The sequence below is a fragment of the Miniopterus natalensis genome, chromosome 4 (assembly GCF_054644295.1).
Source record: "Miniopterus natalensis isolate mMinNat1 chromosome 4, mMinNat1.hap1, whole genome shotgun sequence".
Lineage (NCBI taxonomy): Eukaryota > Metazoa > Chordata > Mammalia > Chiroptera > Miniopteridae > Miniopterus > Miniopterus natalensis.
Genome location: NC_142084.1, coordinates 70,311,381 through 70,339,258, shown reverse-complemented (window position 1 = coordinate 70,339,258; position 27,878 = coordinate 70,311,381). Strand labels below are relative to the sequence as shown.

General features: G+C 46.0%; 1 protein-coding gene across 2 annotated transcripts; it reads left to right on the top strand.

Annotated features, from left to right (window-relative positions):
• Positions 1-1,406: 1,406 nt before the first annotated feature.
• On the top strand, positions 1,407-27,738 carry AKAP8L (A-kinase anchoring protein 8 like). Of its 2 annotated transcripts, XM_016209361.2 has the most exons (15): positions 1,407-1,511; positions 6,390-6,464; positions 11,080-11,112; positions 11,353-11,407; positions 11,510-11,590; positions 13,405-13,858; positions 13,954-14,050; positions 14,134-14,204; positions 14,532-14,595; positions 15,466-15,574; positions 17,016-17,157; positions 17,254-17,359; positions 17,575-17,705; positions 27,173-27,268; positions 27,390-27,738. In XM_016209361.2, the coding sequence occupies exons 1-15, from the start codon at positions 1,499-1,501 to the stop codon at positions 27,696-27,698; spliced, it is 1,836 nt and encodes a 611-aa protein (XP_016064847.1). In that variant the 5' UTR covers positions 1,407-1,498; the 3' UTR covers positions 27,699-27,738. The 2 variants fall into 2 exon arrangements, with proteins under 2 accessions (XP_016064847.1, XP_016064846.1); XM_016209360.2 differs by having other exon boundaries at positions 11,353-11,590.
• The last annotated feature ends 140 nt before the right edge of the window (positions 27,739-27,878 follow it).

Genomic DNA, 27,878 nt, shown 5'->3' with positions numbered 1-27,878 from the left:
TATCCCTTAAGTCATTCTGACTTTCTCGGAGACAGACAGTGGAATGTTAACAATCATCAAAGGAAGGTAAAATGATGGCTGTGGTATGTGCTAGGAAGAAAGCTCCCCAAGAGAAGTATCCAGGGTACTGCTTTAGAGGACAGGCAGGCAAGTGTCCCTGAGGATGACACAAATGAGCCAAGCCCCAAAGCTGGAATGTACATTAAGCAGAGTTCACATATGGAGTTTCTCAGTACCTCCTAAGCCTTGTCCCATGTGGCAGCAAGTTCTGTAGAAGCCTCATTTGTAGAGAGAGGAGGAATTTTACCAAAATTTTATGGAGAATTCCAACCCTACAATGAAGCCTTCATCTATTTATCAATTATTAACTCATGACCAATCTCTTCAGGTATAAAATCTTTGCCTCCTCCTCCTCCTCCATCATCTGAAAAAAGTATAACAGTCATAATTGTGTAGCTTGATGAATTTTCACAAACACATGTTAAGTACCATTTTTAGTGTCTGCAGCTCTGCCAATAATGTCTTAGAAGTTATGAGATGTCTCTGACACTGGATTGCACATATCCAGTGAGAGTGCTGAAAACAGGGCTGGAACCTGGCAGGGCCACTGCAGGATCTCTAAAGTCCAGAATGACCAAGATTTTAGAGGGGTCGTCCCAGCTTTAACACTTAATGTCCAAGGACCTTGAGCAAGTCATGAATTCCAAGTCTTGGTTTTCTTATCTTTTAAATGAGAATTTTAAAAAAACAAGGTCCTTTCAGGTGTGAGGGAACTTTTAAGATGATAATACATTTATTACATATATAATATAAACATGCTATATAAATATATTTGATGTAGTTAATGTAACCACTGATAACAAAACGTAACATTTTTTAGTACACCCGGCGGTGAACTGATTGCTTTACATATATCATGTTTGAACCTGTGCCCAACATCTTGCTTGGCGCTTAGTTGTAATTTTCATTCCAATATGGTTTTACTGTGCTCGTTTTGGAGCTGAAGGCCAGAGACGTTAGAAATTTAGCCTTGGTTGGCACAGTACCCCAGTGGCACAGCGGGGATTGGAGCGGTGCCCTGCGCTGTAGACCCGGCTCCCTCTGGTGGGCTTCCAGGGTTACAGAGCCTCCACCCGCCAGGCTTTACTTGAGCCTCAGGTCTTTCCGTAGTGTATAGCCCCGCCTCCCCGAACTCTATAGGTCTCCACCTCCAGACCGGCTTATCTTCGCCAATCAGCGCGGGCCTGAAATAACGGAAGGCGGGAACAGGGTGGGGCTCCCGTTAGATTGGCAACAGCCTCAGTCATTGGTATGAGGATACCTTGAGATAGACAGCTTGATGGCCCAATAGACGTGTAGTCAGCCTGGAGTGAGCCAATGCGGTTGGGAGGCGGGGCTCGGTTGTGAGTAGAAAGAGCCGGGGGGGATTGTCACGGTATATCCGCGTCAGACGTGGGGGAATCTGCCGCAGTTCTCAGGTGTAGTGTTCGCCCCTGCCATGAGCTACACAGGTGAGCCCGGCAGGGTCAGGAGTTAGGTTCCGTGTAGGGAGGGACCGGGACGTGCTAAGGCCGCGTCTGACTTGCCCGCGCTTTGCCAGGGGCTGGGTAGTGCTCTCTGCGGTCACAAAATGGCGCCGCGGACGGGTACCCTCAAGCATTGGCTCTTCAGTTCTCTGTGCTTGCACCCTCGTATCCCGGCTCCCGGCCGTCCGAGGTTGCGGTTCCTGTCGCTCGCGTCCGCAGACTCCGGTCTCGGCGCCGGAGGTCTTTTCTCCCACCACCTCCGCCCCTGGCCTGGCCTTTTCGGACCTCGAAGCTTCAGGTCGCCCTTTCTCAGGCTTCGGCCCTTCTGATCAGTCAGCGGGGTCGGCTGCCGTGGCCATTGCCGCACCCTCCCCCGCGCAGTTTCCCTGCAAGATACCGCAGCCCCTCCCGCCCGGTGACGGCCCCCGGGCTGGGAGAGGCCGCAGGCCCCGGGGCGAGGAATAAATGTTTGAAGGGTTTGGGCTGAGCGGGGTACCTTGGTTCCTGAGGGGCTGGGGCTGAGCCTGAGTCTTGGGTGCAGTGGCTCGTTTCCATGGTGATTCATTCACCATCTGTCAGATTTATCATGTCAGGTGCTGAATAGGCACTGGAATACTGGCAAGAATTTCTCAAGCTGCTTATACGACGGGGCAGACCACAGCAAGCAAACGAATGTGAGATATATTCTGGGGTGGTCAGTAACTCGAGGGGGTTGTTCTATTACATGGGGTAGTTAGAGGCCTCTAAAGAGATGACGACATTCAAGCAGAGACCTGAATAAAGTAAGGGATTTAAGAATAAATGGCCCAGGGAGCTCTTGACATAAAGGCCCAGGTGCAGGAGCTGCCTGGCTCCTTATAAGTTCTGCCAGGGAGGCCAGTGGACTTGAGCAAAGGGGAGGGTGGATGATGAGATCAGAGAGTGGGGCCTGGGATATGCTTGGGCAATGGTAAATCATTTCTGGATGAACTGGACTGCTGGGTTTGTCTTGGTAGTAACCAATGAGGCTGCTCAACCAGGAGCCATAAACTAGGCCTCCCCCTTTGAGGGGCATATTAGGCTGAGTATATGTGGTTGCCTGGTAACCAGCATTCTACTCTAGAATGTTAGAGACTAAGAATGGAACCTGAGCCTCTGGGACTCCTCTGTAGACTGCTTTATGTTGGCCTAGCCAAGGAGATGGTGCCAGGCCTCCCTCCTCTGGTACCCAGGTCAGGAGCTTGGCAAGAACCTTAGGCAGTCATCCCTTAGCCCTGTGGTTCTCAACCAGGGCTGATTCTACCCCCAGGGAACATTTAGCAATGTGTGGAGACATTTTTGGTTGTCATGTCTAGTGGAAGTGGTGCTGCTGTCATTCAGTGTATAGAGACCAGGAATGCTGCTAAATATCGTACAGTGCACAAGATGGATCCCCACCACAAAGAATTACCTGGCTTGGAAATCAGTAATGCCAAGATTGGGCAACCCTATCCTAGCATTTCTGTAGCTTTCCTTGATCAGGAGAAAAGTCAGTAAGGTTGTTACTGACAGCTCTGTAATTGAGATATAATCTTTTTCACCAAGTCTTACTGAGACCTGGAAGACAGTTTTGTGGTGGTTAGGGGCAAGACTGCTGAAGAAACCAGAGCATGAATGGTTAGGTGCTGTAGGGAACTTAAAAATGGAGCATTTATATTTATAGACAAGGAAACTGAGTTGTTACTAATGGCCAAGTCTGAATTTTAACTCCAGATTTTGTAGGCTGTAATTCTGGGTTTGAGTGGGTACCGAGTTAGTGAAGCTAATGAGGTAATGATTAGTTTTTCCTTGATCTTTTTTTAAAAATACTTTTTTATTGATTTCAGATAGAGGAATGGAGAGGGAGAGTGAGAGTGAGAGAGAAACATCAGTAATGAGAATCGTTGATCAGCTGCCTCTTGCTGGGCATGTGCCCTGACCGGGAATCGAACCAAGATCTGAATCATAGGTCCATGCTCAACAGCTGAGCCACGCAGGCCGGCAGTTTTTCCTTGATCTTGATCAACTGAAGACCACAATAGCTTTAAAATATCTTTCACTATTTATTTATTTATTTATTTATGTATGTATGTATTTATTTATTTATTTATTTATTTAAATATCTTCCACTTTTAAAAAGCTGACCACTAAAGTCAAAGGCATTTTAATCATACCTCAGACAACTGTTTTTCCTTTAAGAAGTTCTGGAGGCCTTGAAACAAATGTTACCCTTATTATTTATAGAATGTGATTAAAATAATTTATCTTTCTGATAACTTGTCCAGCTTTTGAACTTAACTTAGTTTATGTGTACTTGGAAAAGGAGTCTTCATCTCTGGCACTGAGGGGATAGATGAAAGCAGTGGAAACACAGGGCAGAAGAATCCAGAATCAGACCTTAAAACAAAGGTCTTAAATGCTACCAATTTTTTTAATAGGGGCATTTAATTATCTCACACTGTGTGTTAGGAACACACAAGTGGTTTAGCTGGATGATTCTGGCTTGGGATCTCTTATGAGGTTACATTTTGGATGTTAGTCTGGATTCAAGTTATCTGAAGGCTTGACTGTTGCTGAAGGACTCACTTCCAAGGTCACAAACTCACATGGCTGGTATTTAAATAAAAAGTAAAATAAGCAAGTTTTTGGTCTGGTGACCAACTAGAGCTTGGCACAGGCTCTGGTTGGTATATCAGACAAAGAAAGGAATGACTTATGAACCTGAAAAGAAAGAATTTACTCCAATTAGAGCATAACTGACTAATGAAAGTCCTGCCTTGGAGACAGTATTGTGGAACAGAATGTTAAAATGTGGGCAGGACAGAACTAGAGCAGAGGTTGCCATTGAGCTCTTAAGGTTGTATAGATTCTTTCCTTCTTCCCAGGGAAGAAAGAGCCTGGGCTCCTCTCTCCTGAATAGACATAGAGAGCTTTTGCTCTGCAGCTTTCTTACTGTGTTCCAGTATGTATTCCTGTCAGCCTGTGATAGGTTCCAGTTGCAGCTGCAGTACTTACAAACCACATTACCTAAAGTCTGGTGCCGTTTTGCTGGTGGCTCAATTGCTGAACAGATAGGTTTCCCAGAGCTACTTGAACAAACAGTGTAGAAAACAGACATGTAGGGTACTTTTTTACACTTGTGAGGCTTCCGCACAGATGAACCACATGAAGAATGCTTTCAGTGTTTCTGAATGCTTAGAATTTAGACATCTCTGGGGAAGCTACTGGGTCCCTGGAAAGAATCCATTAGAATGTGCCCTCTTTAATTATGGAAGGTTAAAAAGTTTGGGTTTGAATACTTTGGGCTTTCTCCTTCTCTAGTATCTCTTCTCAGTTCCCTCTTCTGAAAATTAAAAGTGTGGGTCTATGGATCCTTATTTGAAACCTTTGGCACTGAGTGTGTTTTAGAATTCTAGCTTGAGAGAAGGACATTCCACAGTACCCATACCGGATATGGGCTAGCACCCAATAATTTAACACAGTATTTCTGTACCAAGTGGGGTAAAGAAAGACTGTAATTGTCCTCAGGTCATTTTTGCCACAAAACGAGTGTTGTACCACATTTGAGGAGAACACTTTGCAGACCTTTTTAGACTATTGGACTGCAGATTAAGGGATCTTGGCCCTCTCCCTTTTGATGACTGTGGTGAGGACGAAATGAAATAATGCAGATAAAGCTCTTAGCATCCTGTGGGGGAAATACTTGTTCATGTTGGCTGCTGTTGCTGTGGTCTTACAAGATGACCTAGAGAAACTGTCAACAAATATGTGAATGCTCATCCTGGAAAGGCACTTGGTGTATGCTTTTGTTATTGGAGGTGCTGGCTTTTTTTGTTCTTGTTAATCCTCATCGGGGACATTTTTTCCCATTGACTTTTAGAGAGAGTGGAAGGGAGGGGGAGAGAGAGAGACAGAGACAGAGACATTGATGTAAGAGAGACACATTGATTAGTTGCTTCCTGCATGTGCCCCAACCGGGGCCGGGGATTGAACCTGCAATCCAGGTATGTGCCCTTGACCAGGAATCGAACCTGCGATCCTTTGGTTTGCGGGTCGACACTCTACCCACTGAGCAACACAGGCGAGAGCTGGCTTTTATTTTTAGCTCATGAGTTGGCTCTGATGGGAATAGGCAAATATTACCTCTCTGGTATCTGTCATAATTTCAATGCTATGGGTAAATCATTAAAATTTTAATGCAATTTTAAAGATAGTATTAGAACTCATCACAGCTCTCAATAAGCATTTAAGAGCAGTAGTTTCTGGTAGAGGTTCAAGTTTTCCTTGATTCTGATTCATTTTAAGTTGTGAAATAATTTGAGAGTTGAGAAAATAGGAAATGTTATGTATATTAAGTGTAATATTTATTCCATAGAAACATGCTATAACCCAAGTAATTACATTTAAGAGGTAATCGTAATACATACATTTTTATGGGAAAACTAAAAATACAAAACAGTTTTAGTTTCAGATTTGGGGGAAGGGGAGGAGTATTATTTGTCTTAACATTGTTCAAAAACAACCCTGTCCTTGTTTGAGTTGGAGGTGGCTCACCTCCAATAATCAGTGGTTAGATGTTTGATATAAGTACTTTTCTCATTAAACCGAATGATAATTTGGGTACTCATCTATCAAAATGGTTTAAAGTATTTGAAAATTTTTATCCAGTTCTTCTGGTGTAGCAAGGTAAACATAGCCTGCCTTTTCGTTGGTTCGTATGTTCTGGAGATGAAATTAAAGTGTTCAGAAACTAGAGTTTAGGCTTTCCAGTGAAGGGAGGGCATGCCAGTCTATACTAAAGTGCAATCTTAGGTCATGGGCAGATGGTTTATTTGGGGAAATTAACTACACTGTGCATATCTTTAGGCTTTGTCCAGGGATCTGAAACCACTTTGCAGTCAACGTACTCAGACACGAGTGTTCAGCCCACCTGTGATTATGGTAAGTGCGGGCCCCTGGGAACCAGAGGGTGAGTGCTCTGCCTTCTCCTAGTACCAGAGCAGTCTGGTCTTTTATTAGTTGCCTTTGGCCTTCCTGTCTCCCTGTCTTGCTTTTCTAAATCTAAACTTGTATAAAATGGTGTGGTGGGGTAGTAGAGTAGCTCCCCCCTTGGAGGCAATTATGGGAGAGATGTCTGTATTGTTGAACAAGTTGGAAATCTTGGGCTGGAAACGATTGGTTCCTTTGACCCTTTAACATTTTGTTAGAAGTCTGTGACAAAGGTCTGGCTTCAGAAAATCTTCTTGAGTATCTGGGAAGGACAGTGGTCCATCAAAGTCCAAAGGATTGGTATGAGCAGAGATCAAGCCATTAACTTAGCCCCAAGGTAGAGTATGGGTCCACTGTGCCAGACTGGCTGCCTGTCTGAATCTAGTGAGCTTTTAAAGATGTCAGGCCATCTCAGGCCAGGCAGCTCCTCCAACATAGGGTTGAGGGAAAATCTCTGATTGATTTCTCAAGTGTGGACAGACATACTAAATCTAATTCAGAAGTAGCCACCTGACAGGGTCTGTAGATATTCATTCTGTCAGCATGCTTTGGCAGCTAAAACTACCAATAGAGCTTGTCTTTCCGTGGCCTGTGACCCTAGGTATCTCTTGACAAGGAGCCCTCTTTGGAATTAACAAGGATACTGCCTTGGTTGCTGAAGTGGGTAGTTTTCCTACCAAGGTCTGGGGAAAGACTGAGCCTACATGGTGGCATTCCTTCAGGAGTCACTGAGTAAATGGATATAAGTAAGCTACCTGAGTATTAGCAGCTAGTCCATGCAGGAGAGGGAGACTTAAAATGTTTTGAAATTGAATAAGGAGTTATCAGGTATTTCATAAATGAGGATAAACTTGCCTCACCTGTACTAATCAAACGTAGTACCAAATTGCACATCTTTTTTGAATTGTTTTCCTCTGGTGTACATATTCTGAATATAAGCATTTTATCAGATGTGCCATTTGCAAGTGTGTTCTCCCAGACTGTGGCTTGTCTCTATTCTCTTGTCAGTGTCTTTTGAAGAACCCAAGTTCTTCATTTTGATGAAGTCCAATTTAGCAGTCTTTAATAGATTGTGATTTTGGAATCACAAGAAATGTATGCCTAACCCAAGGTTACAAAAATATTCTTCAAAGTTTTCTTTTTTTAGTATGTTTTTATTAATTTTAGAGAGGGGGAGAGAGAGAAAGATAAGCATTGACGTGAGAGAGAAACATTGATTGGTTGCGTCCCATATGTACCTGGACCAGGGATTGAACCCGCAACCTAGGTATCTGCCTTTGACTGAGAAACAAACCTGTGACTTTCTAGGCACGGGATGATGCTCCAGCCAACTAAGCCACACCAGCCAGGGCTCTGTTTTCTTTTAGGTGCTTCATAGTTTTATGTTTTACATTTATTTTGTGATCAATTTTGAGTTAATATTTCTGCAAGGTGTGTAGTATAGCTCAAGATCGCTTTTTATCTTTGTTGAAAACTAATTGAGCATATATGCATGGGTCTGTAACTGGACTCTAATTCTGTTCCATTGATTTATGTATCTAAATTTCCTCCAGTACCACACTGTCTTGTTTTTCTAGAAATGACTTGGATATCCTAGTTCCTTTGCTTTTGCATATAAAATTTAGAATCAGTTTATCCATTTTTGTAAAAATTCCTGATGAGATTTTGAGTAGGATGCTCTTGAATTGGTAGATTAGTTTGGGAGAATTAACATCTTAACAATATTAAGTCTTCCAATCCATAATACCCCATTTATTTAGACCTTAGGTTTCTTTCTTTTTTTTCTTTCTTTTTTCTCTTTTTTTGTTTTCAATCCTCACCCGAGGATATTTTTTCCATTGTGCCCTGACCGAGGCTGAGGATTGAGCCTGTAACTGAGGTATGTGCCTTTTGCCAGAATTGAACCCGGGACCCTTCAGTCTGTGGGCCAATGCTCTAACCACTGAGCGAGCTGGTTGGCTGGGGGGGAACCTTCGATTTCTTTCACTAGTTCCAACACAGAGATCGTTCACATATTTTGTTATGTTTACATTTAAGTATTTCTTAGTGCTAAGGTAAATGGTAGTTTTAAAATTTTCATTTTTCAGTTGTTCATTGCTAATATGTAGAAACTGGGTTGATTTTTGTATATTGACTTTGTAGTAAACCTTGCAAAGCTCACTTTTTCCAGTAACTCTTGTAGATTGCCTGAGATTTTTTTTTAATGTAGACAATTGATGTTGTGAAAGTATAGGGACAGTTTTATTTTTCCTTTTGGCTTAAATTGCAAGAACAGTATAACAACATTTATTTATTTCTTTCTTTATTTATTTTTCCTTTTTAATTCTTACCTGAGGATATTTTTCCCATTGCTTTTCAGAGAGAGTGGAGGTGGGGGAGAGAAACATTGATGTGAGAGAGACACATCAGTTGGTCACCTCTCACTCGTGTGCCAACTAGGGCCGGGGATTGAGCCTGCAACTGAGGTACATGCCCTTGGCTGGAATCAAACCTGGGACCCTTCAGTCCTTGGGCCAACACTCTAACCACTGAGCCAAACCAGCTAGGGCACAATGTAACAGCATTTAAATAACGTTTTTAAAAACAGTCAACCAAGATCCCACCATTTTAATATTTAACTTTTGTCAGCATACCTATCTTAGGTAGTTGAGTAATTTATTCAACTACCTAAGCAGGATAGAATTGTTTATCCTGCTTTGTTTTTCTTATTGTAACACATTTCCTTGTCCTACAAAAAGCTTAATAGATTTTTTGATGCCTACATGAGAGATTTCACTGAGTATGTATTTTTGCTCTATAGGTATTGCTTACTGTTACCATTTCCTTCTCTTTTGTTTGTTCCTTTGGGGAGAAAAAAGTCCTTAAAATTCTCTTTGTTAACAATGGTCTTACCTTTCTGGGGATGGAAATAAGTTTGGATGTTCTTTTAGAAGGGGCAAGTCCGGGGAGGAGGATTGTCTCCAAATACCTGGGGAGCCCATCAGGGAGTCCGGGTTGCTCCAGACATAGCAAATAGTGCCTGTTCTGAGCCCATTGTAGCAGCCAGCAGTCTGTGCTTGTATTCATAGAGTCAGTGCCCACTCCTCCTTCCTTCCCTTGTGCTTCCTCACTGTTCTGGTGCGTCCTCAGCAGGTGAATCCCAGGAAGCCATATTCTGTCCTCACAAGCATAGCCCCAATGGATTTGCCTTGACTCCTAGTCCTGACTTCTTTTGTGAATAGTGTCTACTGTCCCTGGTGCAAACAGCCACATGGCCAGGCCCTTGTAGCTGCCAGGGTTAAGTGCATTATTCCTTGTGTGGCTGTGCCAGCCTTTCTTCTTACCAGTCACTTATTGTATGATTTCCCACTCCTGACTGTCCATTGCTACTCACTGGTTAGTAGTGTCTCTCTCCTTTAACGTGCACTGCTCTGAGCGGTGCCCAGATCTGCCAGTCTCTGCTCTTTGTGCTCAGGATGATAGTTGTTGAATAAATGAATGCATGAGAAGCCTCTGCTTTGTTTTCCCCAGATGAAGAGGAATTTTGCTTTATGAACTCTCTCATGCTCACATTCATTAAATGTAGTGGTTATCTAAAGTCCCTCACTGGTTTTTGACGTCTCCCCATTCTGTTTGTGCACTGAATTGAGTTGGACCTTGACCCATCCTTTGTTCTCCCTGGTTCATCTTCTCATTGCGTGTGTTCTTGCTCCACTAAGGCTGGATTCGGCCGTTCATTATGATGCCATCTCACTAAATTTTGGTCCTGCCCTGGAATGAGCATGGCCTGTCTGCAGGGCAGAGAGAACCAGAAGTAGGAGATGACTCTGGGCTGTCACCAGAGATATTGGGAAGGTGGGACATCTGTTCTCATGGACGACTCTGAGGAGGAAGCATGTTTGCTTGACTCACTTGGCTTCATACTTTTTCAGTTCTAAGTGGCTTTGTGTTCCTGAAGGAATTAATTTTTCTCATGTACTGTGATAAACTCCAGAACATTATTTAGTTTATAATCCAGATTGGAGTTGTGTCTTGTCCTTCCCTCTGCTGATATGTTCCAGCACAACACAGTCACACAGTTGAAGGATTTGATGGCCCTTCCAGTTAAGGCAGACATTTGAGGGACTAGGGTGGTAAGTTTCTCTACTCCAGATGGCTTTGTTGAGCACTTTGAGTGTGACATGACTTTAGTGTAGATGTGGACTCGTTGCTAAGCTTCTTGTACAGCAGAGTCTATGTGAGGCACTGAGAACCATTCTCCTTTTCCTCTGACTGGTACTTAGCCAGGAGTGGGGTAATCTTCTAATTTTGGCTCCTTAAGGGAGTATAGGACGCAAATTCCTTAGCTGAGAGTATTTTGAAGGGGGGACTCCTTGAATAGCAGATGGCCAGAGCCACGGAAGGTGGAGCACCAGGACAGCGAGTCGCCTGGATCATTTATGTGGTGCTGTCAAGCTTCAGGCTGCTCAGTTAAGATTAGGTTAAGTCTCCTGCAGCTAGTCAGATACTAGAATTCATTGTCTTCATTTGTTCCTGAATTAAACTCTCATTGTATTGTAAGATGTAATTACCCCTTTACTTTTTGTAGGATATGGAACTTGGAACTCTGGGACAAACAGAGGCAAGTATCATTTCCATGATCGCTGTCCTCTCCCTTGGGATTGAACTGGTTGTATGTTTCTGCTTGTTGGGCCTTTGGGGGCTCTGGGCCAGCTACTCCTTCACAGGACTCCTCAAGTGGTTAGTGTCCCCAGATTGTCTCTGTAACAGAAAATATCCTTGTCTCTGTGCTTGTTTCTCTGTCTCTGCCTCTCTTTTCCCTGCCCTTGCCATCTCCATCTCTCTATCTCCTTCGTTGCAGGCTACGAGAACTATGGTTATGGCTATGGTTATGGCCAGGATAACACCAACTATGGGTACGGTATGGCCGCTTCAAACTCTTGGGAAATGCCTAGCTCTGACACAAACGCAAACCCTAGTGCTGTGGGTAGCACCAGTGCCGATTCCGTTTTGTCCAGAATTAACCAGCGCTTAGATATGGTGCCGCACTTGGAGACAGACATGATACAAGGAGGCGTGTACAGCTCAGGTGGAGAAAGGTGAGTGGGTGCCTGCCTAGGGGCTGAGTCTCTGCAGGGGCACTCTCACCTGCTGCCTGCTGGCTTCTCCTTCTCTGAACCACCTCCATGTCTGCCTCCTCCCTCCTTGCTCTGTTGCTGGGGCTCCCAGAGACTCTGCTGGGGTCCAGTGCACTGTCTATCTCTGGCTTTGCCCCCCTACCTACCTCCAGCCCTACTGCCTGGTGGCCAGCCTTCCCCCAGCTTGTAGGGGAAAGGACAACTTTGGACTCCGCTGATTTTACTGTACACTTAGGAGCAGAGTGTTAAGTGGCCCTTCCCTCTGGAGACAGCCAGTTGGAGTTCACATGAGACTTTGCATCCTACCTGTTGTCAGGGCAGGACAGATGGGATTGAGTGTGAAGAGTTAGATGATCCTTTGAGGCTCACCACAGTGGGCTGGGCCCCACATAAGGAACAGGGCAGATGGGGATACTTCTGGCTGTTCTTTAGTGCCTGACAAGACATGTACCTGTTGAGCCTTGGAAGCAGCTTATTAAGAACTGTCCCTGTCCTTATTCTCCAGGTGGGGAACATGAGGCACAGGCAGGTCACACCCTTGTCCGAAGGTGCCCAGGAATAAGTGGTAGAGCTGGGCCTGGCACCCAGACCTGCCCTACTCCACAGCATCATGCTGTGGACATTTGTTACTATCTTAACTGGTGCTGGCTCAAGAATTCTTGGACCCTAGCAAGAGGTTTCATTGAGGGAGGCACATGCATTTCTAGCACAATGGCTCCAGCTGACAGATGGGGGAGAGCAGAAAGTAAGGAGGGGCCTGGCTGGGCACTGGTGGGGTCAAGTGAGAATCCCAGGGCCACTGGGAGGCAGAAGGACTTGCTTGCATGGGCTATGTAGCAAGTGAAAACTATGGGAGAAACCTCAGGCACACCCCTTGCCCTCATGTCTGACAGCCACGGTGCTTGGAGCTGAGGTTGCCAAAAGCAGGATTCTTGTCTTGTGGACCCTGTGCTGCTGCCTGTGTACCATCTTGCCATGGCCTGGAGCCAGGGAGCAGGGATGAGGGATGGAGTGGCAGCTGGGTAGCACTGGCCATTTCCTGTGCCTGTTAGATGAGTGGGGTCTGGACCTATGGGGCAGTGGACTGCAGCCACAGTTAGAATGGCTCTCAGTGGTGTCCTGTCAACTCCCATGGGCAGTTTGACCTACCTTCCCTGTTGCTATGTAGGGTTCAGTGCCCCAACCTTCCCCCCACTCCCACCCCTGGGCTCCAGGTTGATGTAATAGAGCATTTTCTTCTAGTCCTTGGGCAAGCTCAAAGTGTTTTTCATGGGAAACACTCTCCATTTTATCCTCCCTTCTCCTTTTGGGTAATGAGGAGCTTTGGAGGGTTTTGGGGGTTCCCCCAGACATGAGGAATGAGATCACAGGTTTTTTATGGGGGTTATCAGCCCATTGGACAGGCAGTTCATGTGCTGGAGGATGTTGGGATGCTTGGCTCTGCCTCACCCAAGGAGCAACCTTGGGCGTTGTGGCTAAGTGCATATGCTTCCAAAGGGTTAAGGGCTATGGGGTGTCTCTGCCCTTGAGACCAACTCCACCTGTCATCAGTCCTTAGGGTCCCCAGGCTGGTGAGTGTCCACATGCAGGCTTGGGGACACCAGCTGAGGGCCCCTTCCTACTTCTAAAACTCTGCTCATGAGAAGCCTTTTACCTGGGATTTCTGAACATTGAGCCTCTGCAGCAGGGTGGGTAGGTGCTGGAGGGAGGTTTGGGGGAAGGCAAAGGCGATAGGACCTAAAGCACTCCCTGATGCTTGCCACCTGCCTCTGCAGATATGATTCCTACGAGGCCTGTGACTCCAGGGCTGTCCTGAGTGAGCGTGACCTTTACCGGTCGGGCTACGATTATGGCGAACTTGACCCTGAGATGGAAATGGCCTACGAGGGCCAGTACGATGCCTACCGAGACCAGTTTCGCATGCGTGCTGGAGACACCTTTGGTCCACGGGCTCAGGGCTGGGCCCGGGACTCCCGGAGTAGCCGGCCAATGGCTTCAGGCTATGGGCGTATGTGGGAAGACCCCATGGGGGCCCGGGGCCAGTGCATGCCTGGTGCCTCCCGGCTGCCCTCCCTCTTCTCCCAGAACATTATCCCGGAGTATGGCATGTTCCAGGGCATGCGTGGTGGGGGTGCCTTCCCAGGCGGCTCCCGCTTTGGCTTCGGGTTTGGTAATGGCATGAAGCAGATGAGGCGGACCTGGAAAACCTGGACCACAGCTGACTTCCGGGTGAGTGGAGGAGGCCTTCCCTCCTGGCTCTTGACTGGGTGGAGCAAGTGGTCTGGAGCCACCTACCCTGACCCTGCTCCCTCTTTCTGACCTAGACCAAAAAGAAGAAGAGAAAGCAGAGTGGCAGTCCTGATGAGCCAGACAGCAAAGCCTCCCGAACTGACTGCTCAGACAACAGTGACTCAGACAATGGTGAGCAAGGGCACTGGCTGCTGCCCCTGCCCCCTACCTCCTGCCCCCTGGGGCTCCTGGGCTGAGCATGCCTCCTCTTCCAGATGAGGGCACCGAGGGGGAAGCTGCGGATGGCACTGAAGGTGCAGATGCTATGGAAAAGGGCTCCAGAGCGGTAAGTGGCTCCTGCCCTGTGTGCTCTGTCTGCAGTGAAGAGTGGGCTCCCTGAGCCCCTGAGCCACAGAGCAGGGCTTTCACAGGCTGGCCGGAGGCAGCTTTGCACACATGCATGAGCAGCACAGGGAGACAGGGAGCTCTGGTAGAGTGAGCAAGGCTGCGGGAAGGCTGTCCAGCCAGAGGCAGAATGAGCCCTCAGTGCAAGGGCTGTGGGGAATGTGTGAGGCACCTGGCCCAGTGCCTGGCACATAGTCGGCCTTGTCATTTAGAGTCATTATAAACAACTACATATGCTTGACATTGGATTTTTGAAATTGTGTCTTAGGAAGGAGAAGATGAAGAGGGAAAAGAGGAGGGGAAGGAAGACGGCAAAGAGGATGCAGACAAGGGTAAGTGTTCTGACTGGCCTGGATGTTGGGATGGCTCTTCCAGGCATTCATGGCGGGAGGCATCCAGCTGAGGGCAGGGATGTGGCAGAAATGTGACCAGCTTGGGCCTTCCCTTGTGGGGCTGGCAGGTAGCTCCTCTTCCTCTGCCTCTTTACACTCTGTCCCTGTTCTTCCCAGACAGAGGCTGTGGGTGGTAATTGGTTTAGACTTCAGGTGGCGGCAGCAAGCAAAAGTATGGGTGAACCCCAGGCACATACCCTGCCCTCCATCCCTCAGTAACATGAAGTCCAAGCCCTAAATGGCTGGTTTCTGAGCTGGAATCCTTGGTGAAGTTTTTACGGCTCTGGTTTGTGTGTCCTCTCCCTTAGTGCATCTCCAGCCTCTGTGTTGGGAGTCTATGTTCCCCTACCCAAGTGATGAGTGCCAGCAGGTACCTAATAGTAAATCCAGCCTCAGCCCACTATTGCCGTAGTGCCCAATTTGGGGGTGGGTAGGGCCATGTGAGCTTTGGGGTCTTTGCCCCTGGGGGTTACACTTAGGCCCCAGCCACAGCCTCCCTGCATCCCACCACCTAGGCCTTCCCCACCAAGACAGCCTCTCTTTGCCTCCCTGTGGCCCACTCTGTGGAGTGTGGGTGTCCTGGAGAGTGGTGGGATCAGCACATGTACTCCCCTTTTAAGGCCAAAACCTAGGCCAAAACTCCCTTTCCAGCCCAGGATACCCACCTGCTCCAGGCCAGAGGCCTTGCTCAGATAGCTGCTCTCAGAATGGACCCCTTGGAGTAGACAGCAAGTGATGCAGCTAAAGGCCACAGTGCCTGCCCTGACCTGTTGGAGCCAAGCTGGTAACTGTACCCCTTTGTTCCCATAGGGTCCCTGAGTGCCCAGGATGAGAGTGGACAGACCAAGCGCAAGTTACAGGCAGGCAAGAAGAGCCAGGACAAACAGAAGAAGCGGCAGCGAGACCGCATGGTGGAAAGGTAACCACCTTCCCTCTACCCCTTTGCCTCTGCCTCACAGGAGGGCAGGGCCATAGCTCTGCTGCCTCACCACCCTCTGGCCTCCCTTGGGAGCCGCCACCTGTTCAGCTGTGCATGGACCCTGCTTCCCACCTGGCCCAGCTCCCAAGGCCTGGCTCGTCCCCTGTCCCTCTGTGGCCGCCTGGTGACCACTGGCATCTTTGGCCTGAGACCCGACACTGCTCAGCATCGTTGCCCGGAAGCTCCGGCGCTCGGTTACTCGGCGCAGGAGTCCAGAGGTGCACTGGGGGCCTGATGCCCCTGTGGGAGGGGGCCAGCTCATCAGAGACTCAAGGTCCAAGGCGCCTGTGCCACCCCAGCTAGCTGCCAAGAGGCCACCGCCGTGCCTAGAAGAGATGGCAGCACCTGTGGGCTGTGGCAGCCTCGGGCCTGCCCTCTGCCCTGTCCGCTGGCCCTGTCAAGCCGGGCCTGTCTGCAGCTGAGCCCTTCACGCCCCTTGGTCGGGTCTGTCTGCCCTCAGGGCTCCCGCACTGGCGCTTGCCTCCTCCGCCTCAGACTCTTGCTCTTGCTGGACCTTCCTCAGCCTCGCCGGCGCCTGGCCCCTGGGCTCTCCAGAAAAAGCTGACCCCGTGGCCCAGATAAGGACGTCCGGCAGAGGTAGGGACCCGCCCTGAGGCCTCGGTGGCGGCTGGCCTCCTCCGCCCCTTGCCACGGCGGCCTGCTCCAGCCCAGGCCCCAGACCCCGGGCTTCTGCTGTGAACACCAGGCCCAGACAGAGCACCTCGCTCAGGTGACTCCAGGCTGCCCTCTGGCAGGCCGGGCAGGCGTCCTCCTTCCAGCTCAGACTGGTCTCTTCTTGGAAGAGGAAGATGAGGCAGCAGGTGCCCAGGCCTGCTTGCCTCCCATCCCTCCCGACACCACCCCCAAGCACTCTGAGCAGAGGATGGGCTGGGCCTTTCATTCCCCCAGGCCCCAGGAGGAAGATGCAGCACCTTTTCTGGCCCTGCCTCGGGACTGCGTACTCCACTCTGCACCTCGGGGCCACCTGGCTCACGTCAGGGCATCCTTCCTTCTGGTCCCCATCTGGGCCAAGTACACAAGCTCCTGCCCAGCCTTGGTAGAGAGGCCTTCCGGTTACCTTCCAGTGACTCCTTGCCTGTTGCAGCAGCTGCTGCCTCAGGCTTCAGCAGGCTTCAGCCTCCTGCCTGTGGGAAGGAAGAGCTCTTCCCCTGTCCCCTACGTTGCAGTAACTGCAGCCTGCAGACTTTCTGTCCCTTTGAACCCCGACCCCACTGGTCCCAGCCTGTCCCCCTTCTGGGACTGCACTTCAGAGTCCCGTGAGCAAAGCCTATTTCAGGGCTCGGAGCTGGGTTGGGTGAGGCAGCAGCACTGTTTTATGGGACCCTCAAGGCCTCAACCCCTCATTTCCCTCCTGTGGCAGGATCCAGTTTGTGTGTTCTCTCTGCAAGTACCGGACATTCTATGAGGATGAGATGGCCAGCCACCTTGACAGCAAGTTCCACAAGGAGCACTTTAAGTATGTAGGCACCAAGCTCCCCAAGCAGACAGCTGACTTTCTGCAGGTGAGCCTTGAAGTAGTACATCTGCTCCTCTCTTAGTCCTCTCAGCACATAGAGCAGCCCACACAAACCTCGGTCTCTCCTTGGTGTCTCTGGCAGGAGTACGTCACCAACAAGACTAAGAAGACAGAGGAGCTCCGAAAAACTGTGGAGGACCTTGATGGTCTGATCCAGCAGATCTATAGAGACCAGGATCTGACACAAGGTGAGGGGGTTCTATCTCACTCCCACTGGCAGGGCCTTTGCTCTCCTCTGGTCATGACTCCTCTCTTCCCCCAGGGAGTGTTTGTGTAAACAGCCTCAGGCTCACATGGAACTCATAGGGTGAAATGAGGAGCTAGTTTGGTGTTTGTCTCAAACTCCTGGGTTTGTCTTAGGCTCCTGGTACCAGTGGTCACTCCCTCCTTTTTCCCCCCACAGAAATTGCCATGGAGCATTTTGTGAAGAAGGTTGAGGCAGCCCACTGTGCAGCCTGTGACCTGTTCATTCCCATGCAGTTTGGGATCATCCAGAAGCACCTCAAGACCATGGATCACAACCGGAATCGCAGGGTGAGTGGCCATCCTGTGGGGAGGGCCTAGGGTTATAACCTGCCTTCCAGTGAGGGGCTGCAAGGGGCAGGTGATATAGACATTTCTAGCCCAGTACAGTCACGGAGAGGAGTGGGAAATGGGGACTCTGCTGGAGAAGGTGGCATCAGAGCTGGACCTTAAGGAGCAAGTGGGCTATGGGATATGGGGACTTCCATGTGCATAGGGGTCAATGGCCAGGTTAGGTTCAGAAACCAAACAGAAATGTACAGTATATGTGTTGCTGGAGGAGGAAGGAAGGAAGGAAGCCCTAACAACTAGAAACCATAGAGGGGTTTGGGAGGGTGATGAAAGATGGTTACTTAAGAACATACCAAAAGTAGTTGGCTTGATAATTTGAATACAATTTAAGTACTGTATATTTAAAAATTCCTGACTGTAGAAATGGATGGAAAGCTTCTAATTATTATTATTTTTTATAATAGCTTTATTGAAATGTAATTCACATACCATACAATCCACCCTTATTTAAGGTACACAATTAAAAAAATTTCTTTTCCAATTACAGTTTACATTAAATATTATTCTATATTACTTTCAGGTGAACAGCATAGTGATTAGACAGTCATATACTTTACAATGTGTTTCCCCCAATATTTCCAGTATCCACCTGGCACCATACATAGTTATTACAATATTATTGACTTTAATTCCCTATGCTGTACTTTATATCCCTGTGACTATTTTGTAACTACCAATTTGTACTTCTTAATCCCTTTACAATTCAATAGTTTTTAATATATTTACAGTTGTGCAGCCATCTCCACAGTCAATCATAGAACATTTTCATCACCTCATAGAGACCCAGACTCTTTATCCATTACGCCCCAGCCCCAAATGCTTCCCTGCCTTAGGCAACCACTAATCTAATATGTCTCTGTATATTGGCTTATTGTGGACATTTCATGTAATTGGAATCTCATAATATGTGGTCTTCTGTGATTGGCTTCATCCACTCAGCATATTTTCAGGGTTCATCCACATTGTAGCATGTATCTGAACTTCATTCTTTTGTATGGCCTAAAAATATCCTCTTGTATGGAGACACCACATTTTGGTTTATTCATTTATCAGTTTGGGCATTTGGGTTGTTCCCACCTTTTGTCTATAAGTAATAGTCAATATTGTTACATTTGTGTGCAAGTTTTTATGTGGACATATGTTTTCATTTTTCTGGGGTATGTACCTAGGAGTGAAGTATCTGGGTCAAATAGTAAATCTTTAACTTCTTGAGGAAACTGCCAGACTGTTTTCCAGTGGCTACACCATTTTATATTCCCATCAGCAATGTCAGAAGGTTCTGAGTTATCCACATCTCACCATCATCTGACTTTTTGGTAGTAGCCATGCTAGTCCAGTGGTATGAAGCAGTGGTATCTGTTGTAATTTTTTTTTATCCTCACCAGAGAATATTTTTTCCATTGCTTTTCAGAGAGAGTGGAAGGGGGGAAGAGGGGGAGAGAGAGAGACAGAGAGACATTGATGTGAGAGAGACACATTGGTTGCCTCCTGCACGGGCTCTGGCTGGGGCCGGGGATGGAGTCTGTAACCAAGGTACGTGCCCTTGACTGGAATCGAATCTGAGACCCTTCTGTCCACGGGCCAATGCTCTAAGCACTAAGCAAACTGGCTAGGGCTCTCTTGTGTTTTTTATTTGCTTTTCCCTGACTAATGATATTGAGCATCTTTTCATAGGGTTTTTAGGCCATTTGTTGATCTTCCTGGAGTTGGAAATGTTTGTTCAGATCCTTTGTTCAGTTTTTAATTGTGTGGTCCTTTTCAGTTTTTTAATATATTCTAGAAACAAGTCCTGTATCAGACATGGGATGTGCAAATATTTTCTCCATTCTGTGGGTTGTTTTTTCACCTTATTTATTGCTTTTGAGAGAGAGAGAAGCAGAGAGGGGGAGAGAGAAACATGAATTTGTTGTTCCACTTATTTATGCGTTTATTCATCGATTTGCTATATGTGCCCTGACCAGGGATCGAACCGTCAACTTTGGCATATCGGGATGATGCTCTAACCAACTGAGCTACCTGGCCAGGGCCTTCTTTAATTTCTTTTAACATTGTTTTATAGTTTTCAGAGTAGAAAAGTTTTGCACTATTTATTGTTGTTAAATTTATTTGTAAGTATTTTATTCTTTTGATACTATTGTAAATGGAATTGTTTTCTTTAATTCTATTTTCAGGTCATTCTTTGCATGTGTATAAAAATACAATTGATTTTTATGTATTTATTTTGTATTCTATAACCTTACTGAACTTGTTTATTAATTCTAAAAGTCTTTTTGGGGGGGTGGTACCAAATTACTTTATTTGAAGAAATATGGTACAAATTAAAGACATAAGTATGAAAGACATAAGTGGATGATTTGGTACAAATCATAGAAAAGGTAAAGTAACTAGCATGCATGTACCTCTTTGTCAACCAGAGAACTCTCACCCCCGTGACTGTGGGAAGCCAGCCTACGGCTTAGCTCTAATCACTGTCTCCTAGGGTGTGCTTGTCAAAGAGATACTCTGCCATGCCAGTTTGGTTATGCAGTCACCCAGTTTCTTTGATGGATTTCACCTGCTCATTCAGGTAGTGAGAATGAAGTCACACAAATGAGGGTCATTTTTGTCAGTGCCAATTTGTGCAAATCCAGTTGTGACTGATTTGCACTTGTTTCCAAGTGTAAGACACACTCCATTGCATTCAGCCTATTCTCTCAGTCATCACAGTGTGGTTTCTTGATGTCCTGAAGGAAGATTCGGCCACCTTGTTGATTGTGCAGCTTCATCAGTTTCTCAGCATGTCCCCTCTCCTCATAAGATTGGTGAAAATATTTGGCAAAGTTCTTCAAAGCCACATCATCACAGTCAAAACAGTAAGACACGGACAGGTAGATGTAGGAAGCATAGAGCACAGCACCAGGTTGTTTTGGCAGTTAATGGCTGCCTCCGAGACCTGGTGGGAGTTCTGGTACATCTATGAGGTGCACGTGGTCATCATGGTGGGTGGCTAAGGAGAGGCGACTTTGAAACACTAGAGCAGTGGTTGGGCCTTGGGATTGTCTGAGGGCGTGGTGAGGACGTGGCAGAAGGCTGGGATGGGGGTCGAGAGCCAGGTTCCGTCCAAACACTGTTGAAGCAGGAAACCAGAGACTCTTATAATTATATAATTACCTTTATTGTTCTTTCATGTAGATTCACATTACTCTCTGGGATCACTTGCTTTCAGCTTGAAAAACTTCCTTTACTGTTTCTTGTACAGTCTGCTAGCAGCAAATTCTCTCAGTTCTTTATTATGGAATGTATTTCACCCTTTTTTTTTTTTTTGGTTAATCCTCACCTGAGGATATTTTCCATTGATTATCAGAGAGAGTGGAAGGGAGAAGGGGAAGGGGAGAAAGAGAGAAAAATCAGTGTGAGAGAGACACATCAATTGGTTGCCTCCTGCATGCACTCTGGGCTGGGGGTCAAACCTGCAACTCAGATACATTCCCTTGACTGGGAACCAAACCCACCACCCTCTGGTGCACAGGCTGACGCTCTAACCACTGGGTCACACCAGCCAGGGCTCACCTTCATTTTTGAAAGACAGCTTGGCTGGGCATAGGATTCTTGGTTGACAATTTTTCCTTGAGCATTTTAAATATGTTATCCCACTGCCTTCTGGCCTCATTTCTGATGAGAAGTCAGCTTTTGACTTATTGGGGTTCCTTTTTAAAAAGTGATTCATTTTTCTCTTGCTGCTTTCAGGATTTTACCCGTGTCTTTGTTTGGTTTTCAGTGTTTTTATTATGATGTATCTTTGTGTATCTTTTTTATCTGGAGTTTTGTTAAGCTTCTTGGGTGTGTAAAGTTTTCCATCAGATTTGTGAAGTTTTTAGCCATCATTTCTTCAGATAATTTTTCCACTCCTTTCTCTCTTCTGCTGGTGCTCCCACTATGCATAATTGGGCCATTTAATGGTGTCAAAGGTTGTCTGAGACTGTTCATTTTCTTTCTGTTTTCAGTTATATCATCTCTACCTATCTGTATATTCACTAATTCTGCCTGTTCAAATCTGTTGAGCTCCCCTAGTGAAATTTTCATTTCCATTGTTGTATTTTCTAGCTCCAAGATGTGTATTCATTTTTTTATATCTTTTTATTGATACCTATTTGATGAGACAGCATTCTCATGCCTTTTCCTTCTTCCTGCCCCCCCAAGTCTTATTATTGTATTTGCTTGTCTATTTGTGTAGTTGACTAGTCAGATTATTTTAGTGAAGTCTCTTTCATCCCCACAGTTTGAAGCCCCTGATATTGTGCCTTGGAGGAGGAAGCCTTAGACAAGTGCACAGCCACTTTGGGATAACAATAGTTTTGACAGGGCTCTCTTTGACTGTTGGCTGATTTCTCTCTTGCTTTCAACAATGCCTTGAGTCATTAAATTGCTCCCCAATCTGATCTAATTAAATCTGGGCTCCTTTACAGTAATCTTTTTTTTTTTTTTTTAAGGTCATTGTTTGAGCTTTATTCTGAATCCAGGGAGGTTCTTCTTAGCTGTCTGTTCTCTCTGGTAACCCAGCCAGTCAGTGGTTTGGTTTATATTGCTATCAACTCTACCTGTCTCCTTTTAATTGCTTTTGTCTACACTTTTGCTTTTCTCTACACACACCACTGTTTTGAGAGAGCTCTTACTCTTGAATTTCCCCATACTCTTGCAAATGAAGTGTGAGACCCTTTGGGAAGAGATTTGAGAGCTCATTATTTTAAGACCTTTCTTTCTCCCTGGGGAAAATCTTTTAAGTCTAAATTCTGGAGCTGGGGTAGGGGACAATGGAATACTTCTCTTTGAGCGACTCTGCTGCTTTAGAAGAGATGGGTGGGAGGCAGCTGTAGCCTCTGGTTGTCTTGGTTTGGTTTGCCTCTCCTGGCATGGGACCTCTGCTTTATGAACAAACCAGTATTCTCAGCATGCCATCCCAACTAAGGTCAAGCCTCCATTCCTTGGGGGCTGCATAGAAGAAGGGAGCCCCCACCTCTCTGCTGAACTTGCCTAGAACTTAGCCTCAGTAGCAGTTAGCTAGATGTTGACATCCTGTCACTCCTGGGAAGATACAACCCTTAACTGTGATGAACTGGGTATAGAAGGAGGCCTGGTGGTACTGTCTATAGTGGAGTTTCCATCATGCTGAGCTGCAAGGCAGGGAAGATACAGATCATGTTTTAACCACCACAACTCTCTCTCTACTGAGTTTGAGTAGTTTTTCCTCACTAAATGTTTATTCATTTGCTCTATGTCCTTAGGACCACTTTCAGAGACTTTAAATAGTTTGGTTTTTGTTTTTATTATTTATTTTTGTTAATTCTCACCTGAGGATAACTTTTCCATTGATTTTTTTTTTTTTTTTTTTTTTAAGAGAGTGTGTGGCGGGGGCGGGGGGTGGAGAGAAAAACATCTATGTGAGAGAGACACATCAATTGTTTGCCTCCCACACATGCCCCGACTGGGGCCCGGATCAAACCTGCAACCCAGGTACATGCCCTTGACTGGGAATGGAACCCATGACCCTTTGGTGTGCAGGCTGACACTCCAACCACTGAACACCAGCCAGGGCTTGTTTTGTTTTTTAAGTAGTTTTCTTCCGTTTCACTCGGGAGGTCTGTAGAACTTCTCAGACCTGCTGGAAGTCTATTCTCAAATTCATTTTAGGAAGCCTTTTTAACCTTAATTCCAAAAATTTGATAAGGGTAATACCAAGATGAAACTAAATTAGATTATTATTAAAGGATAAAAGTGCTAAATAAAATGTTAGTAATTATCAATCCAGTAGTGATTCAAATGTGTGATATACTATAAGTTTGTTTCTGAATACAAGGATGGTTCAATAAGGAATAAGCAATATCAGTATAAGATACTGGAGATGAAACTTTTTATAAGCAAATAAGAGTATATTCTCAGAAAAGGTGAATGAGTCCAATAAAATGTTCTTAATTTACTGCATTTGGTAACTGGGTTGGGATTCAAGATAACATACAAAAAGTACTCGTTTTTCTCCACTCTTGTAATAACCAGTTAGAAACGGGGGGGGGGGGGGAATCTATTCACAATAACCACAAAATGTATGAAATAACTAGGAATGTAGATTTAAGAAGTTATGGGCCCGGCCTGGCGTGGCTCAGCAGTTGAGCATCGGCCTAGGATCCAGGCGATCAGGGTTTGATTCCCGGTCAGGGCACATGCCTGGGTTGTGGGCTAGGCAGCCGATCAATGACTCTCATCATTGATGTTTCTATGTCTCTCTCTCCCCCTCCTTTCCTCTCTCTGAAATCAATAAAGATATATTAAAAAAAATGATTAAAAAAATGTTCAAAAAAGATGTTATGGGATCTTAAACTTCAAAGACATGAAATGACCTCAGCGCATGGCAGAACAGACTGTGTTCTTAGGTGGGAGATTTAATAGCAAAACAAAACAAAAAAAACAGTACTTCCCACATTAATGTGGACAGTGCAATTCCAGTCAAAGTCCAGGGAAAGATACTGGCTGAAATTATTTCAAAGTTTCATTTGTAGAGGTCAGTTTATACAGAAAGCAGTATTGAGTTCAGGGTCTTGCTTTAGCAAATACAACTAACTGCAAAGTCACTGCAGTTAAAAACAAGTAAGTGATAATGTGACAGTAATAAAACTAGAACCAGAATAGTCAGTCTAGTGAAAGATCCTAGTGTGTGTTGGAACTTAGTATTTGTCAAAGTCAATACAGTCCCTTATCTGAAACCCTGGGGCCAGATCTTTTTGAATTAATTTTTGGATTTCAGAACAGCTACATGGTGTGATCATTAGGATCTGGGAAAGTGCACTGTAAGTTGAACCATCAATAATTCTTCAAGTGACTTATATAAAGTGGGATAAATAAAGATGGCACAAAAACATAATGTCAGCTCATGTTTTGCCACCAGATGAGTTTTGGAGGAAAAGTTTTGGGTTTCAGTTTTGTAGGTAAAGGGTTGTAGACCTCTATGTCAATTCAGTGGGGGAAACTGGTTTATCTTACAAATTTCTGGAAAGGAAAGTTGGTTCCTACCACATACCATATCTTTAAATTCCAGAAATCTTAAATGTAAAAAACAAAAGAACAAAATTTAGAAGATTATTTATTTACCTTGATGTTAAAGGAAGCTTTTCTGAGCAAGCCAGGAAACCCAAACCACATAGAAACCCTGAGCAGGTGGCCAGTGTGCATCTCAGCACTCAGCTTTGCTGGTGGGCAGGAACATGCCATGGGAAGCAGAAAAAATATCCCACAGTGATAACATCTGATCCTCACAGGGAGGCAGGGGAAATGTCATTGTTTTAGTACAGTTGGAGGAAGCATGGTTTACAACTTTTTTGTAAAGTACTCAGGCACTCTGCCTTTGGTGAACCTATTTGGTACAATTAAAAGCACCAGCATAGAATTACAGTGGAACCTCAACTCTCAAACTTAATTTGTTCCGGAAGGCTGTTTGAGATGCCATTTATTCGAAAACTGAATCATCCCCCCCCCCATCAGAAATAACGTAAATCGAATTAATTTGTTCCAGACCCACAAGTGATTCAGTTTTAACTTTTCTTATATACAGTACATGTCTGATGTACTGTTTCATCTATAAACAAACACTTCTTAAATTTATCAAACCACCTACTAGCCTTAAATGAATCACTAATTGCTGGCGTTTTCAGGAGGTCAGCCTGCAGCATCTTCCCTTTTTCACATCATTGCCTCCCAAATGCTGCACTGGCTAACTGCTTTTCCTTTATCCAAATCAACAACAGTTTTTCTACCTCTTCAATTGCCTGTGATTATTGTTTCTTTCACACCATTAGCAACATTAGCACTCTTGATGGCCTCTTTATGTTTTAATATTGTGCTAATAGCCAATTTCTCACCTGTAACAAAAGCAAAAAACAAACAAAAAACCCACAAAAACATTCACAGAACTATTTCCTGAGATGCTAACAACAGGAGGTTTAATGGTAAACTGACTCCTACTGGCACATTCTCCATTTTGTTGGTGTCCTGAGAGACACTTTTTGTCATGCTGATGTACCAGCATGAAAGGGTTGTCAGGTCAAGACCTGAAGTTTGTTTTCCTTTAAACAACTTGGTCTAGAATCCAATTGTTTGAGATGGGAGACATTGGTTTGAATGTTTGTTTATTCTGGTGCTGTTTGGTTATTGTAGCAGAAATCTAGAAACAATGTAATTGTGCCTCAGTTGGGAGACATTGTGGTGTGTGCATAAGAGTTGGAGAGGAACTGGTCTGTTGTATCCCAATTATGCATCTCTAACATTTCATTTTGAGCATGTATGAGTTCTATTAATATTTTCCCCAAGTGGTAGAGAAAATGTGTAAATAAATAAAAAGGCTAAAACAGGGGAAGGGAGTAGAAACAAGTGAAACAAGATGTAAAGAGTTGGCTGGGGTTCAGTAGGGGTCCAGCAGGTGGGGTTTCCCCCAACAAAAATGGCTTCATCAGTTCCTTTGTGCTTATGGCTTTATACATGCATTACCTTTGTAATGCTGAAAGTGTGATTTACCTGTACTCTCACCACTGAGGAAATAATCTAGCAGTTTGGGGTAAGTCCTCCCAGACAAAAGATTCTGGCAACTATATGGACAGTCCATCACACATCTTTTATTACTGGGCCAGGGGAGAGATGAGCCCTATTTTAAGGACTGCATGGTGTTCTTTTGAATGTATGATCTGTTTAATTACTTCTCCACTGAAGAACATTTAGGTGCTTTCCAGTTTTTCACTACTGTAACCACTGCATGAATGGTTCCAATTCTTAAACTTAGGATAGATTCCAGGAAGAAATTACTCAAAAATTTTTACTTCTGATACATTCTATCAAACTGCCTTCCAGAAAATATAAGTGAACAGTTGAGCCTCTTTCCAGCAGGGTATAAGTGCCTTTTTGAACCTTACCGTTTGGGTGTGATTCTTCATCCTGGGAATCCTATGGATTAAAAGGATGTTTATCACTTAAATATACTGTTTGACATTTGTATTCCTGCTTTTATATCCTCCCTGTTAATCCTAAAGAGTTCCGTGATTAGGGCAGCTGGCTCTTTGTTATGGAAGGCACATTTGGCTTTTAATAGGTTTTTAAATATGTCCACTGCTTACAGTTTTTATGTAAGTAAATCAGATTTCTGCAATACAGCTGTAAAGACGTGTTACATACAGTAAGTACAGTGTAAAAGAACAGAGCATTTCAGCAATGATAAAATCAGGCCATAACTCCATGCTTGGAGGGTGGCCATACACTTGTACTCAAGGTACACTTACAAACCTATGCAAGGTTGAGGTGTGCAGTGAGGGAGGACCCCGCCATCTGGCAAGTGAGGGTCTTTTGGTTCCGGGACAGCCTCTCCAGCCCCTCCCCGCCTGCCCTCCCCACAGCTCATGATGGAGCAGTCTAAGAAGTCCTCGCTCATGGTGGCCCGCAGCATCCTCAACAACAAACTCATCAGCAAGAAGCTGGAGCATTACCTGAAGGTGAGGCGCGGGTATCTGGAGCAGGCCTCGGCTGCATTCCCAACCCCTGGTCCCGGGTCCTCGTCCCCAGCCCTGGTCCCGCGGATCCCTTCTCCCTTTCGCTTCCGTGCCCTTTCCACAGGGCGAGAACCCTTTCACCGACGGCCCGGAGGAGGATAAGGAACAGGAGGAGGCCGAGGGCATCGCCCTGGATGAGGGATCGCTGGTCGAAGAGGCAGGGGGCACAGAGGGTACCGAGAGCACGCCGCAGCAACCCCCGGTGCCCCCAGGGCCAGCCCCGGAGCCCGCGTCCCCTCCGCCGCCCCCGCCCCCGGAGGAAGACGAGGAGGGCGTGCCCCTGCTAGGCGGGGCGCTGCAGCGCCAGATCCGCGGCATCCCCGGCCTCGACGTGGAGGATGACGAGGAGGAAGGCGGTGGGGGTGCCCCGTGACCAGGGTCAGGGTCGGGCAAGGCGCAAGCGACGGAGGCTGGAAGCCGAGCTTAATAAAGTTACCCTTGTCCCACCTCCTGGCTTGTCTCTCTCGGCGGCACCGGCGGCAGGTGGAAGCCTGGACCTCGCTCTGGGGCGCTTGCGCGCGAGATCCGGAGGGGCGGGGATGAGGGCTGCGCC

Bases quoted from the DNA above. Each gene is read 5' to 3' on its own strand.
- AKAP8L (XM_016209360.2), top strand. The intron at 13,859-13,953 runs GTGAGTGGAGGA...TTTCTGACCTAG, and splicing joins GGACCACAGCTGACTTCCGG to ACCAAAAAGAAGAAGAGAAA. The intron at 15,575-17,015 runs GTAACCACCTTC...CTCCTGTGGCAG, and splicing joins CGAGACCGCATGGTGGAAAG to GATCCAGTTTGTGTGTTCTC.